At 45.0% G+C, this 14,911-nt stretch overlaps 1 protein-coding gene across 2 annotated transcripts in view; it reads right to left on the bottom strand.

The window, feature by feature from the left end:
- The window catches only part of SLC22A3 (solute carrier family 22 member 3), a 94,917-nt gene that overhangs the window by 66,797 nt on the left and 13,209 nt on the right, over window positions 1-14,911 (bottom strand). The window contains exon 2 of one of the 2 annotated variants that reach the window (XM_081524425.1): window positions 1,872-1,964. The exons of the other annotated variant lie outside the window; for it this stretch is intronic. Within the exon in view, the coding sequence (XP_081380551.1) occupies window positions 1,872-1,964 (93 nt within the window). The remainder of the gene's footprint in view (window positions 1-1,871; window positions 1,965-14,911) is intronic. 2 annotated transcript variants of the gene reach the window in all.

Genomic DNA, 14,911 nt, shown 5'->3' with positions numbered 1-14,911 from the left:
CCTGGGTAGGCATGGAGGTTATAAGTATACAAGTTACATGCCTGCTGAGGGGTAGTTAATTTTCACATTGTGTGCTGGGTTGGCTAGTGTCCCCCAGCCCTCACCCAGTTGATGTCAATCTGGAACCTCAGAAAATGACTTTATTTGGAAATAGGGTCTTAGCAGATGTAATTGGTGAAGATGAGGTCATACTGGCTCAGGGTGGGCCCTAATGTAATGACTGGTGTCCTTATAAGAAGAGGAGGCAGAGACACAGACATACACATGGCAGCGAGGGGCACACCTTGGGAAACACAGGGAGAGCCTGGAACGATGCGTCTAGAGCTAAAGGCCACCAAGGATGGCCCGCATATCTGTTTGCTAGGGTCGTCATGAGAAAGTGTGGCTTTAAGCAACAGAGATATATTTTCTTACATTTTGGAGGCCAGAAGTCTGAGATTAAGGTGTCAACAGAGTTAGTTTCTCCTGAGGCCTCTCTTCTTGGCTTGAAGACAGCCGTCTTCTCCGTCTGTTTACAGGGCTTCCTCTCTATGTGCGTCTGTGTCCTGATCTCCATCTAACGAGGTCGTCAGTCATCTGGATCAGGGCCCACTCAAATGACGTCATTTCATTTCCCCTTTTGTTTTTGTTGTTTAGTCACTAAGTCGTGTCCAACTCTTTTGGGACCCCGTGGAATAAAGCCCACCAGGCTCCTCGGCCCATGGGATTTTCCAGGCAAGAGTACTGGAGTGGGTTACCATTTCCTTTTCCAGGAGATCTTCCTGATCCAAGGATCAAACCCACGTCTCTTGCATCTCCTGCATTGGCAGGTGGGTTCTTTACCACTAGTGCCACCTGGGAAGCCCTTGAAGACTGCAGACCTGTTGAAACCAGAAGGTTGATGATCATGACTCCAGAAATACCTCCTTATGACTTCACCATCAATCAATCAGAAGAATGTCTGTGAGCGTGTCATGCACACTGTGACCCTCTTCCTCACCTTGCCTTTAAAGACCCTTCTCTGAAAAGCCATCAGGGGATTTGGATCTTTTGAGTATGAGCTGTAATAGACATCATTCTTTCATTCACCACAACCCTGTATGAACAGCCTGGCTTTATTGTTGGTTCAAGTTCGGTTTGGTAACTGGATAACTTTTAACTCTTAGTGTTTGAGATACCATACTTATCTAAATGCCCTAAAACAGTGTTCATTTAAAGTGGCACACAATATCTGACTCATATTTTTGCCAGTATTCTCTGTCCTGGAGACCAGGATCAGCCTTGAGCGTTGGTGATGAGTTGACTTCTCAGATACCCTGTTCTGTGATATTAACCATGTTCATTGTGCTCAGTTGCTCAGTCATGTCTTGACTCTTTGTGACCCCATGGACTGTAGCCCGCCAGGCTCCTCTGTCCATGGAATTTTTCAGGCAAGAATACTGGAGTGGGTTGCCATTTCCTCCTCCAGGAGATCGTCCTGACCCAGGAATCGAACCCACATCTCCTGCATTGGCAGGTGGGTTTTTTAACACTGTGCCACCTGGGAAGCCCTGATATTAACCATACGTAACACCAATACTTGATATTCAAGCTTCAGGGCAGAGGCCTCCCAAAATGGGTCTGCTCAGCATGTGTCTTTATGAGATATCACTAAAATAATAATCTACCTTAAAATAATAACATGTGGTATTAGGGAGGAGTGCCTTGGAAATGAGATGATCCCTCTTTTGATTAAAATCTTTAATAGCTGATCACTTTTTACAGAAGAAAGTGCAGGCTTTTTATTACAGCTTTCAAAGCTTTTCCCATAGTGCCTCAACACATTTTCCAATCTTATCACCCATTGCTCTTGGCTGCACTGGCCTGTTCACCCATATTTGAGTTATTTTTACCTTTGTGGGCTTCCAACTGTTTTCTCTGTCTGGAACACATTTTCCCGTCTCTTCTCTGTCAGATAAAAATTCCACTCCTTCCTTCTTCAAGACCTAGATAAAATACACCCCCTGGATTGGAGACACCCTACCTACCAGATCCTTCATGAAAATCTATTTCAGTGAGCTCCAGAGGTCACATACCTTAACTGTGACCACATATCCTGAATTTTCTAGAAAAGCCCTAATACCATAATTTTCTTTGTCTCTAAGGTGAACTTGTTACTTCTCCTACTAGAGGTCCCTGTTCTGGGATTGATAAACTCATTTACTACAACACTATCATTCTGTATTGTCAAATAAAAAATCTGAAGAATAAAATGACTATTTTTTAAAAATCATTGCCCCTACTTCTTAAAAACTGTTTTTTATCTAAGCAACATGGTGAATGTATATAAATCAGAAGAAAAACAACCAATTATAGTCGGTCTTGTTCACTTGCTAAGTCGTGTCAGAATCTTTGCCACCCCATGAACTGCAGCACACCAGGATTCTCTGCCCTTCATTATCTCCCATAATCACCTGCAATTCCACTCTATTATGAATATTTTTCTATACTTTTACCAATGCATATATATATACACACACGTGTTTTTAAAAGATAACGTTATATTCATCTACTATTTTATTTGTTCTTTGTTCTTCTACTATTCTACACAGTCTGCATGGGATTTGTGAGTTTGTGAATCTCTTTTCCATACCATCACTATAAATGGCTACTTTAGTCTATTGCATATGTGATCATAATTATTAAACCTATTATTAGACCACAAATATTAAACCTATTCTTTATACTGGAAAACAGAGCAGGTAGTTTTAAGTTTTTCACCATTATAGAAATACACTGAAAGCCTTACTCTAAAAAAGAAATGCAAAATCTGAGTTTTGAAATATAATCAAGTCATAGCAAGCAAAATATAGACATTTGGGGATGAAAGATTAAATTATAATTTCAAAAAAAATCCAGTTGCTTTGTTAACCTTCTTATATGCCAACTTATTACAAAACAAGTTTTGAAAAATATTATGTAAAGCTGCTTGCTAATTTATGTAGGTTGCAATTTCTTTTGTAAAACTCTTATGCAGACCTCTAAAATAAACATACATGAGCAAATTCCATAGAAATTCAATTTTTTCCAACAAAGTGTTTCAACCCCAGTTTTTAAGAAAATAAAATGTAGGATCTGTTTATATTAGCCTCATTGTTAATTAGAGTGATCAGAGGTTCTTCTTGGAGTTGATTTTGTATCCCTAACATGATAATGGTTCTCTGTAATAATTAGGAAATGTAGAGACATTTAAATGGCACCCCACTCCAGTACTTTTGCCTGGAAAATCCCATGGACGGAGGAGCCTGGTGGGCTGCAGCCCATGGGGTCGCTAAGAGTCGGACACGACTGAGTGACTTCACTTTCACTTTTCACTTTCATGCATTGGAGAAGGAAATGGCAACCCACTCCAGTGTTCTTGCCTGGAGAATCCCAGGGACGGGGGAGCCTGGTGGGCTGCCGTCTATGGGGTCGCGCAGAGTCGGACACGACTAAAGAGACTTAGCAGCAGCAGCAGAGACATTTAAAAGGACATAATAAATATACTAAAATGACTCAACATTTTGGAGACAAAGCTGTCCAGATTGCACAATGGGAAAAATAAAAACAGATGACATAGTATGCATATATAGGTCAGATGTATTTGTGAGCGCAGGTAATAAATAATGAGATACAAATCAGAAACAAGTTCAGAACTCCTTGATTCCTATTAGGATTCTAACTGCAGGTATTCATGGGGGTTGATTTGTATTTGAAACATACAATTAGTAACAAAAATGAGCTCACTATTTGATCGTTATAAGTACAGAGGGCAAAACAAAACACATAGAATTTATCCTTAGAAACACAATAATCTTTAAAACTAATAATAAACATGTAGCTGCCTTTTTGTGATTCTTCAGTTTGGGGAAAGGAAGGTGTCAAATTAACCTATCATGAAGCAAGATATGGGGACTTTCACAGGTGCAAAAGGTAGTTCTATCATATGTAGTTGGCATTTTGAAAACGGTACCAGGAGATATTTTGCTACTAGAAATTTTCCTCAAATACAGACAAAGATATTTGGCAGTTTTCTGGACTGTAGGACGTTATGGAACCTACAGGAAAGATTTATAAGCCATCTGATTGTAGGTTGGGTGAAACAGATAGAGAAAAACTACTCAAAATAATAGCAATAATAATTCCCACAATGAGTTTAACCATCCCTTATAAGAAAATAAACACATGACCTTCTCTGTCCTTTGCAGAGAAAGACAGACTCCCCCGCCCCCTCCTCCCACGTGACGATTTGACACAGAAAATTTCAAAATCTGCCGTCTTGTGATGTCAAGGACTTCCTGATATATATTACAGTCTATCAGGCATGGCTTATGTTCATCGTAACACTGTTTACAGCAGCCAAGACATGAAAACAACCTAAATATCCATCAACAGATGAACGGATAGAGAAGATGTGTGTGTGTGTGTGTGTGTGTGTGTGTGTGTGTGTGTGTGTGTGTGTAATGGAATATTAGCCATAGAAACGAAATAATGCCATTTGCAGCAACATGGATAGACCTAGAGATTATCACACTAAGGTTATCATACTCACATACTAAGTGAAGTATGTGAGACAGAGAAAGACAAATACCATATGATATCACTTATATCACATAGAATCTATGAAAGTAGACACCAATGAACATATCTATGAAACAGATATGTTAAACATACATAACATATGTTAAACTTACAGATATAGAAAACACACTTGTGGTTGCCAGAGGAAGGGGAAGGAAGGTCTGGGGTCGGGGGTTACGAATGCAAACATATATTCAGAATGGATAAACAACAAGGTCCTACCGCACAGGGCAAGGAATTATATTCAATATTCTGTGCTAAACCATAATGGAAAAGAATATGAAAAGAATATGTATATGGATAACCGAGTCACTTTGCTGTTCAGGAGAAATTAAGCACAACTTCATCCATCAACTATACTTAAATAAAATTTGAAAACGTATCTTTGCACCAAAACTAAGCTTTCTCAGCAGCATCTGCAGATGGCTTCTTCCTCCATCTGTGTCTTAAGCTAACTTTGTTTTTTTTGTTGTTGCTGTTCTCTTGGTGGTTTATATTTGAGATCAAGAATCAGTGGGATTTGACAATAGAATTATTTTCATAACATTTCCAATTGTTTAGAATCAGGAAAGGAGGCTTGAGAAAATGCTTAATGTGAAGAGAGTCTGGGCCAGGATTTTTGGTAGAGCACTTCAGGCAAGTTGGAAAACAATAAGATTATTCATTAAACTCCACCTGGAGATAACTGCTTTGCAAGTGTTATTCTGTTGTGACTGCAGAGTTTGTAATTATTTGACCCAAAGCACAGAACAAACTTGGTAATCTGTACTACTCTGAACAGTATTTCTAGTGTGTGTGTGTGCACACACTATTTTGGGAAATACGCACATACAATCGTGTATTTCCCAAAGTCTTTAAGTTGCCTGGAGCTGCCAAGTGTCAGATAGTCTTGCCTGGGAAATCCCATAAACAGAGGAGCCTGGTGAGCTACAGTCTATGGGGTCACAAAGAGTTGGACATGATCCAGGGATTAAACAACAATAAGACTTCTTTAAGTTATCTCTTCAGCAGGAGAGCTATTTCCATCGTATTTTTACCAACTGAAAATTGCCTCACGCTTGCAGTAAAATTTTCTGCTACTGGAATAACATTAAAAAAAAAATGTTGGCATTGTACCAATGTGCTTTTTTTTCCTCTTCAAGCATTACTCTAGCAGTTTCATATTGCTCTTAGAACTAATTGCTTCGCAGTGGGAAGGGGGGCAGGGAGTACAAGCTCTTGAGTGCAAGAGCTATGCAGCCTGGTTTTACAATTTCAGACAGTAAAGCATCTGCCCACAATAGGGGAGACCTAGGTTCGATCCCTGGGTCAGGAAGATCCCCTGGAGAAGGAAATGGCAATCCACTCCAGAACCCTTGCCTGAAAAATCCCACGGACAGAGGAGCCTGGTAGGCTACAATCCTTGGGGTCGCAGACAGTTGGACACGACTGAGCGACTTCACTTGCTTTCTTTTCTTTTTGTTTTACAAAGGAAGGAAGGTTCTAGAGTGTCATCGTGACAGTTTATGTCTTTTCGTTGGCTCAGACTAGGCCAAATCACAGGAAAATAGACCTTTGCTAGGACTGCACTTCTGTCGAAGTGATCAGGCATTTCCAAGGGGCCGTGTGCTGGTTGGCAGCTCTAACACGGGTCTGGTTGCTTGGGAATCCCTGCTTCAGGCCACGTCAAAGGTCCAGGTCTGGTCTGATCCATTTCCAGAGAGAGACACCGCCGCCAAGTGTAAGGCGACCATGCGGGCTTCTCAAGGTGCCGTCTGCCTACCCACTGGGGACCGCGGTCGGTACCAGGCTTCCAGAGCGAGCCATGCAGAAACCAGCGTGCACCCGCTCAGCCTGCCCCTTCTGGTGCCCCTGGGAGGCATAGATGTTCCCATCACTGTCACTGCAGAGCTTTCAAGTGAAGCTGGAGACAAGACACCCTTTCATATATTTTAATCACCTCACGCTTAAACCGGAGGCTGGCACCCATCCCGGAAAAACCCTGAATGGCCCTGCCTCTGCCAAGTCTTTGCTCTTCCTTGTGTCTCTTCTCAATCCACAGCTGCTCCAAACTGGAAAGCGCAACCCCCACGGACGAGCCCCACGGTCCCAGGATGGGGAGAGTCCCAGGCAACGCCCCTCTCAGAGGCCAGCATCCTCTTGCTGAACGGGGGGACCAGGGGTGACTTTGGACAAGCCAGGGACAGTCCCCTGTCCTGCCAGATACGGCCACACTGAAGGCACGGCCCGAGCCTGGACTCTGGCAGCCTGAGAGCCGCCCAAGCTCGGTGAGAAGTTTTGTCCAGGAGGCTGTGGTGCCAGGCATGCTGTCTCACAAGTGAGAAGGGAGCGGGGCTTGGGCTCTGATTTGCTCGAAGCTTCCAGCTGAGCACTGGTGATGCAGCCTGTGAAACAGAATACAAGGTGGAATGTGTTGAAATCCCACAAGAGAAGCACAGAGCTGGGAAAGAAATGGTCCGGGGCGGGGGGGTGGGTACGTGCCAGGCCGGGGTTTTGGCCGAGGCAGGGCTGGAGCCAGGCCTCGAAGATCTGGTTGTACTTGGACACACAGAGACGAGGCGGAAGCAAAAGCAGGGTCACCAAAGAGATGCAGGATGAAGCATGGGGCAGGGCTGTAATACGAAACGAGCTCACTGAGAAATCAGACAGTGGGTCTCAATAGCAGTGGGTATCTTAATAGCTCTCTACGGCTTCTAAAGCATTTTATCATTGACTACTCTATTTGATTCATACAAAATATGAAGGTGAGTCTTAAGGTTCTGATCAAGTTTTATTTTCATGAAGTTTCACCTCAGGGAATAAATGTGAATATAGTTTAAACACTGTGATATTAAGTAGAATACAAGTACTTAATGGGTTCGATCCCTGGGTAGGGAAGACACTCTGGAGGAGGAAATGGCAACCCATTCTAGTATTCTTGCTTGGAGAATCCCACGGACAGAGGAGTCGGGTGGGCTACAGTCCATAGGCATGCAAAGAGTTGGACACGACTGAGGGACTTAGCAGGCACCTATTACTAATGATGAGAAAGTATTAGAGAGTGTAGTGTAACTAAATGGAGAGTCCATGCTGCTTTACCAATGCCAGCTTCATTCTAATCCAGCTTGATGAATAATAATGAGAGCACTGACAACAATTTGTCCTAAGGCTGCATCTGCACGGCTTCCTGTGATTAGGTTTTAGAAAGACAGGGATACAAGGGGACATTCACATGGATGCCCAGATATAGGACAACTGTGAAGAATGGACTAGGAGGCCGCAGAGCCTCCCACTTGGAGGCCACGTGCTGTGGGGCAGGGACGACCATTCCCTGCTGTGCATGCTCTGACTCCCTGATGCACGGAATCTGCAAGTATAAAAAGTATTTTTTAAAATAAACAGCAAGGATTTACTGTATGACACAAGAAGCTATATTAAATATCTTGCAATAAATTATAATGAAAGAATTGAAAAATAAAAATAGAAACATATATATGCGTAACTGAATAATTTTGCTGTACACCTGAAACTAACACATCATTGCAAATCAATTATACCCCAATTTTAATAAGCCAAGCTGAGCATTATTTATAGGTAAGCTGCAGATTTGGGCTTCCCAGGTGACAGTAGCAGTCAAAAATCTGCCTGCAATGCAGGAGACCTGGGTTCGATCCCTAGGTCAGAAAGATCCTCTGGAGAAGGGCATGCTACCCACTCCAGTATTTGGGGGGAAATCACATGGACAGAGGAGCCTGGTGGGCTATCATCCATGGGATCACAAAGAGTCGGACATGACTGAAGCCACTCAGCACACAAGCTGCAGATTTACCTTCTTAATCTTTATAACACAAAAATGCTGGTTTAAAGTCATTAAGTTTTGGTGTAATTTCTTCCACAGCAATAGTAAGTGGAATTTCAACTTGATCTGCAATGGTTTTTTTCTTTTTTAAAAGATAATCTAAAGTAACTACGACAAAATGCTAACATTTGTTCATTTGGGGTGGTGGGAATGTGAATATTTGTTACATTTTTCTTTGAAAATTTTATTTTTTTAATTTAAAACTTTACATGAAATCCATTTGTATTTCTAATATAAAACACACTGTTGAAATTTCCAGTATATCTCTAAGTGTTGATGTTAAAAAGAAGAGAAAGAAAGCATTTCAAAAGACTCACCTGGAAAACCATTGTATTTTACTACGTTCATTTAAGGATTCAAAGATGGAGGTGAAAATACTATAAAAGTAACCAATGAAAAAGCAGAGACATAACTTTGCTGACAAAATCCATATAGTCAAAGCTATGGTTTTTGCAATACGGATGTGACAGTTAGACCGTAAAGAAGGCTGAGCACCAAATAACTGATGCTTTCAAACTGGGGCATTGGAGAAGACTTTTGAGAATTCCTTGGACTGCTAGGAGATCAAACCAGTCAATCCTAAAGGAAACCAACCCTGAATATTCACTAGAAGGACTGATGCTGATGCTGAAGCTCCAATACTTTGGCCACTTGTTGTGAAGAGCTGACTGATGCTGTGAAAGACTGAGGGCAAGAGGAGAAGGGGGCAACAGAGGATGAGATGGTTGGATGGCATCACCGACTCAATGGAGATGAGTTTGAGCAAGCTCCGGGAGTTGGTGAAGGACAAGGAAGTCTGGTGTTCTGCACTCCACGGGGTCACAAAGAGATGGACATGACTTAGCGACTGAACAACAACCAACCAATGAACATCACCAGCACATCATGGGAATCTCTCTGATAGTGGGCTGACAAGGGAGTAAATTCTTCTACTGTTTTCCATTACAGATATGCCTTTTCATATTGCACTTTGCAGACACTGTGTTTTTTAACAAATCGAAGGTCTGTGATAAACTTGCATCAGGCAACTCTGTCGGCACTATTTTTCCAACAGCATCATTTATTAAGTAAGGTGTGTACACTGTTTTTTAGACATAATGCTATCGTACACTTAATAAACTACAGTATAGTGTAAACAAAACTTTAATATGCAACTGGGAAACCAAAAACATTGCGTTTCTCACTTTACTGCAATATTTGATTAATTTTGGTGGTCTGGATCTGAACCCACACTGTCTCTGTAGGGTAAGGGAGTTAGAGAAGGCGAGGTTCAGAAAAAGAACGAGACCGGAACTTTATAGGAACTGATCACCTTTAACGAGGTGAGAAGGGGAAGCAGTCAGATTAGCGAACTGCTGCACTAACCTAAGCAATGAATAAGTATATATAGGCATTTATGTGGAAAGTTATTGTCTTAAGGGGGCCTGTTCTTCTCCAAGGTTGTTCGGAGTAGTTATCTCTTAAACGGCTGGGGCAAGGAATTTTGGAGATTGGCCAGAGGCTGGACCGGCTGGGAGCTGGGCATAATCAACCTAATGTCCATTTTTCCTTCGGGTGAGAGGGTTCTTTGTTTTGCATAGAATGGTGGGGAGGACCTGGAGGGGAGTTTTAACTCCAGGCTACCTTGAGCCATGCAACTTTCCTTCAGTCTCCAAGGAGCACGTGTCCTTATGAGTTACACTTTTTCACAGTGGTCTGGAAAACATTAGCATGCATTATTCACATGATGCTTTGAAGCATTCATGGATTCTAACCTGATTGGGAAGGTTTAACAAGTAAACACAGGCATTCAGGGATGGTTTATCAAAACACTCTGTCAGGCTTCGAGGGCTGGGTGGTTAACGGATGGAGTCATCGCTGCCAAAGTCAAGAAGCAAGGCAAGATGAAGTCTTCAGGCTGAACATCTTCTGAGAGCGTCTGCTTTCCAAGTAGGCACTTGGTAATCAGAGCAACGGTGGAGATAACAAATGACTTGACAGTTTAGTTACTTCAGCATTTTACTAAATAGAAGACTTTCTGCAGACCGTCCGCAGATTTGGGACCCAGGGTTCCTGGAAGCGTGTGGGAGCCCAGCGGCACCCATCTGTTTAAATGTGCTTGGCTTCTGAACACGTTGGACGGAACAGCCAGAGTGAAACGGGAGACAGATTGGGACGCACAAAATGAGCAGAACAGTGAAATGTGAACTGGAGACTCTGGCAGCATGTCCCTAAGGAGGGTGAACCCTGCTCCCCCCGGGGGCATAGGTGGCACTCCGGGCTCTAAGCGAGAGCAGGAGCAAGGTGGGAGTGAGCAGCGACCTGAGGTCTCCAGAGACCGTGGTGGGGACAAGAGGGGACCGGCGGCGGGGAGACTGAAAGCTGAGAACCTGGAGGCCATCGGACCCGACAAGCCTGTGAAGAAGTGTACTGACCAAGGGGAATGCGGGTCCCCAGCTGGGGGAGGGTGCTGTGTAGTCCAGACACACTACAGCATATTTGTGCACGTGTGTGTGTGTGTGTGTGCGCGTGCACTCAGCCATGTTCGACTCTCTGCAATCCCATGGACTGTAGCCCACCAGGCTCCTCTGTCCATGGGGTTCTCCAGGCAAGGATGCTGGAATGGGTTGCCATGCCTTCCTTCAGGGCATCTTTCCCACCCAGGGATCTAACACAGGTCTCCCACATTGCAGGTGGATTCTTTACTATCTGAGCTGCCAGAAGCCCAAGAATACTGGAGTGGGTTGCCATGCCCTCCTCCAGGGAATTTTCCCCACCCAGGGATTGAACCCACCTCTCTGGCATCTCCGGCACTGGCAGGTGGATTCTTCAGCACTGAGCCACCTGGGGAGTCCTGCAAGGTATTTAAGTGCAGACAGCCAGGCTCGTGGAGGGACAGGGTGGGAGTGGGGAGGGTAGCAATGGCCTGGGAGGGGGGCAGAACTCTGCACAAGGGGGAGCGAGACCCCTTCTTGTGGAAGGGATGCCATGACTCTGTCGTGATGCGTCATCAGGAGGAAAGGGTGGCAGCCGACGCCAGTGCCTGCCTTAATCTGGCGGCAGCACATGGAATCAAATGAAATGTAACCAGGAGGGCTTAGCCGAGCGTGAGTGGCCAGGGTGGGGGCAGGGAGCGGCAGGCTGGCAGTTCGAGGGGAACAGAGAAGAGAGGAGATGGAGGGTCTGGCAGGCCGGCCAGAAGGAGCTGAGGCCTGAAGGCCAGGAGGATAGAGCCCCGAGAAGTACAGTGTGGGTCCCCCATGGCCCTGGCCCACCGAACTGGACCTGGAATCAAATCCAGAGGACAGGAGGGGGGAGCCCGCAGAGGGAGGGAGCTGGTCTGGGAGCTGGAGGAGCGGGAGGAGGGAGCCCCACCTCCTGGAAGGGGTGGACCCCACAGACAGGCCGCTCCGCCGACACCGCGTCCTGGAGGCAGGAGTGGGCACCCCTGGTGATGGTGTGGCTTCCAGGGGGACTGGCAGGCAGAGGAGCCTGGTGCCGAGCAGAGGAAGGAAGCTTCCATCTCATTCGAATGTCCCCCAGGGACTTGAGATTGACGCGGGATGGGGGTACCTGAACTGTGTCTCATAGGCAAGAGTCTTGACAGCTTCCTAAATAGAAAGTTCTGTGACCAACATGACATGTCCCTAAGACCCATCTCGAGATGTGCAAGAAGGCCGGGAAGGGGAAACACGGCTGCGGGAGAAACATCGCCAATGACGAGCAGCAGCACAGTTTCGAGGATAATCAAACTTCCCGTGAACCCGACCTGAAGAGGGCCAGGTTTTCCCTTCAGTGGGAGGCCAGCCAGTCATCTACCCAGTGGAAAAATCGTTAGCTAAAGGGAACCTTCTTCTAGACCAGGTGGTTCTCGTGGTGGGGTCCTGGGACCCCCAGCACCCGGGGACCTGGAGATGTTCTTCCAGGCCTGACCCCATGCCTGGTGATTCTGAAACACTCGTGGGGTCCAGCCATCTGAAGTCTCCCAAGCCCTCCAGGTGCGTCTACGTTTGAGAGCTCCCAGGCAGAAGGCGGATGGCAGACACAGGCACTGGTTTGGGGTGAGGTGGGCCTCAAGACAAAACCAGCTCTCACACAGTCCTGTCTTCGGCACATCACACAAATGTTCCCAGCCTCAGTTCCCTCCTTGGAAAAACGGGAAAATAACTACTTCCCTCATAAGGCTATTTTGATGCTAATGGTAATATACTTAAAGGGCTTGGGATATATATATATATAACTACTATGATTTTATCACTGAAAATAAATTTGGTATTCAGAATAGTCCCCAATAGCACATAATCTCAGACAGCCAAATAAATTAATGGTTCATGAATCAGGTATCCTGTGTGCTAAGTGGCTTCAGTCATGTCCAACTCTTTGCAACTCTATGGACTATGGCCCGCTAGGCTCCTCTGTCCATGGGATTTTCAAGGCAAGAATACTGGAAAGGGGTGCCGTGCCCTCCTCCAGGGGATCTTCCCAACCCAGGGGTCAAACCCGCGTCTCTTGGGTCTCCTGCACTGGCAGGTGGGTTCTTTACCACTAGTGCCACCTGGGAAGCCCCAATGTACCTTGTTACATAGTTTTAAAAAAATCACTAATATTAAACAATATAAGCTGGATAATGCAAAATATAATGTGGTCACTAGACACGTTAACAGACTGTAGCTATTAAAAGCTAGGTCAGATGAAATCTTAGGTCCTCTAAATGGAGCAATCGCCTTTTTGATGATTCAGATCAAGGGAGGCCATTATAGGTCTCCCATATCCATTTCACCCGCTTTGTGTTCTGACCCTGCATTGAGTGAAGCAGAGTCCTTTTATAGGAAGACAGTTTCCAGGCTGGGTGCATGTGATGCCTGAGGTTTTTATTCCCACTCAGGCTGTCTTCTCTGAACAAGGTCCCCTTATTTCCTGAGAATCTTTCCACTCATGTACGCAACTAGTAAAGCAACTTCAGGTAAGAGATCATCAATAAAGTTCTTTCAGGGGCTTCCCTGGTGGTCCAATGGTTAAGAATCTGCCTTGAAATGCAGGGGACGTGGGTTCCATCCCTATTCAGGGAACTAAGACCCAGAACGGCCAAAAAGAGAAAATTAAAAACTCTTGCTGGTTCAGACATCAAAAATACCTTTTCCAGCTCTCTCATCCTGCAGCTAATGACTGGGGGTGAGTTACTTAATCTCTCTGCACCTTCCTTCCCTTCTGCACAAAACAGGGATAACAAACCATGCCTGACGGTGTGTGCGAGGATTAAATGAGCTGACCATTTACTGTATTTTAATGTCATCTGGTCATTTTCTTCTTAGAAGAAAGTTTCTAAGCAGGAAAGTTGTGTCAATAACTCATACGGTTATACATTGTTAGTTGCTCAGTCATGTCCAGCTCTTTGGGATCCCATGGACTGTAGCCCACCAGCCTCCTCTGTCCATGAGATTCTCCAGGCAAGAACACTGGAGTGGGTTGCCATTTCCCCCTCCAGGGGATCTTCCCAATCCAGGGATCGAACCTGGGTCTCCCGCATTGCAGGCAGATTCTTTACTGTCTGAGCCACCTGGGAAGCCCATGTAGTATGTTACAGTATAACTTTTTGTCCTTCCTGGGTGTTAAGTTACGTTCATGGTTTACATTTTAGTGTCTATTCAATGTCAAGAGAACTGGGTTGCTTAATATACGGAGCAACTTGCCCAAATTTACCTCAACCCCAATCTGAACCTCAGTAGTCACGATTCCTGACCCACCATCACGGCTCTGTTAACATTTCATGGATTTCAGGGGCCAAGGGGAGTCGTTTGGTCTTTTCTCTGAGGCCAGGTTCTCATGTCAGGACAAGTAAACTGACATGATGCGGCCACTGCAAACTGTCCCAAAATATGAAGCAAATTTGTCTCCTTGACCCAACAGAACAGAAGCTCGAGCCACACTGGTGGCCTTCTACCCAGAGCATTTTTATGCAGCTGTTTTCTGTCCAGATTTATTGAAAGATTTCTGGTACTTGTGAAGAAACACAATATGGAGAGAGTTTCATATTAGAATGGTATTGTAGTTCTTTTCAAAATCTCTCACTCAAGTTGGCGCTGGAGAAGAGGCAGTGGGCAGAGTTGTGCCTCTTCCATGGAGTGCCAGGGCACTGACCATAACCTGCCCAGACCCACATGCGCCCGAGTGAGGTGAAGCAATGGCGGCTCAGACATCTTGCCAAAGTGTGTAGCTCCAAGGAGTCTACTGCAGGTCATGTCTTAGTCTTTATAACTGAGCTCCAGCTATACCAGCTCTAGGGAGGGGATCCCTTGGGGCTGGAATCTCACTGTTCTGCCCACCAAAGGCTTCCCTTGGGCATTCCCAGACCAAAGCTGCCTCTCTGAGTGGACAGAGAGGTCCATGCTCAATATCTGTAACCAGCGACAGGCAGACAATGAATATGCATGCATTCTGTGCATAACCTCCCATCAGAACTCCATAAATGCAATCATTCCCTTTTTTGTGAGAACCTGAGCTCGGAAAAGTCTCAAA

This window comes from Giraffa tippelskirchi, chromosome 9 (assembly GCF_054371585.1).
Source record: "Giraffa tippelskirchi isolate mGirTip1 chromosome 9, T2T-mGirTip1v1.2.pri, whole genome shotgun sequence".
In the NCBI taxonomy this organism is placed as follows: Eukaryota; Metazoa; Chordata; class Mammalia; order Artiodactyla; family Giraffidae; genus Giraffa; species Giraffa tippelskirchi.
The sequence above is the reverse complement of the archived record's forward strand: the minus strand, read 5'-3'. Positions and strand labels throughout refer to the sequence as shown.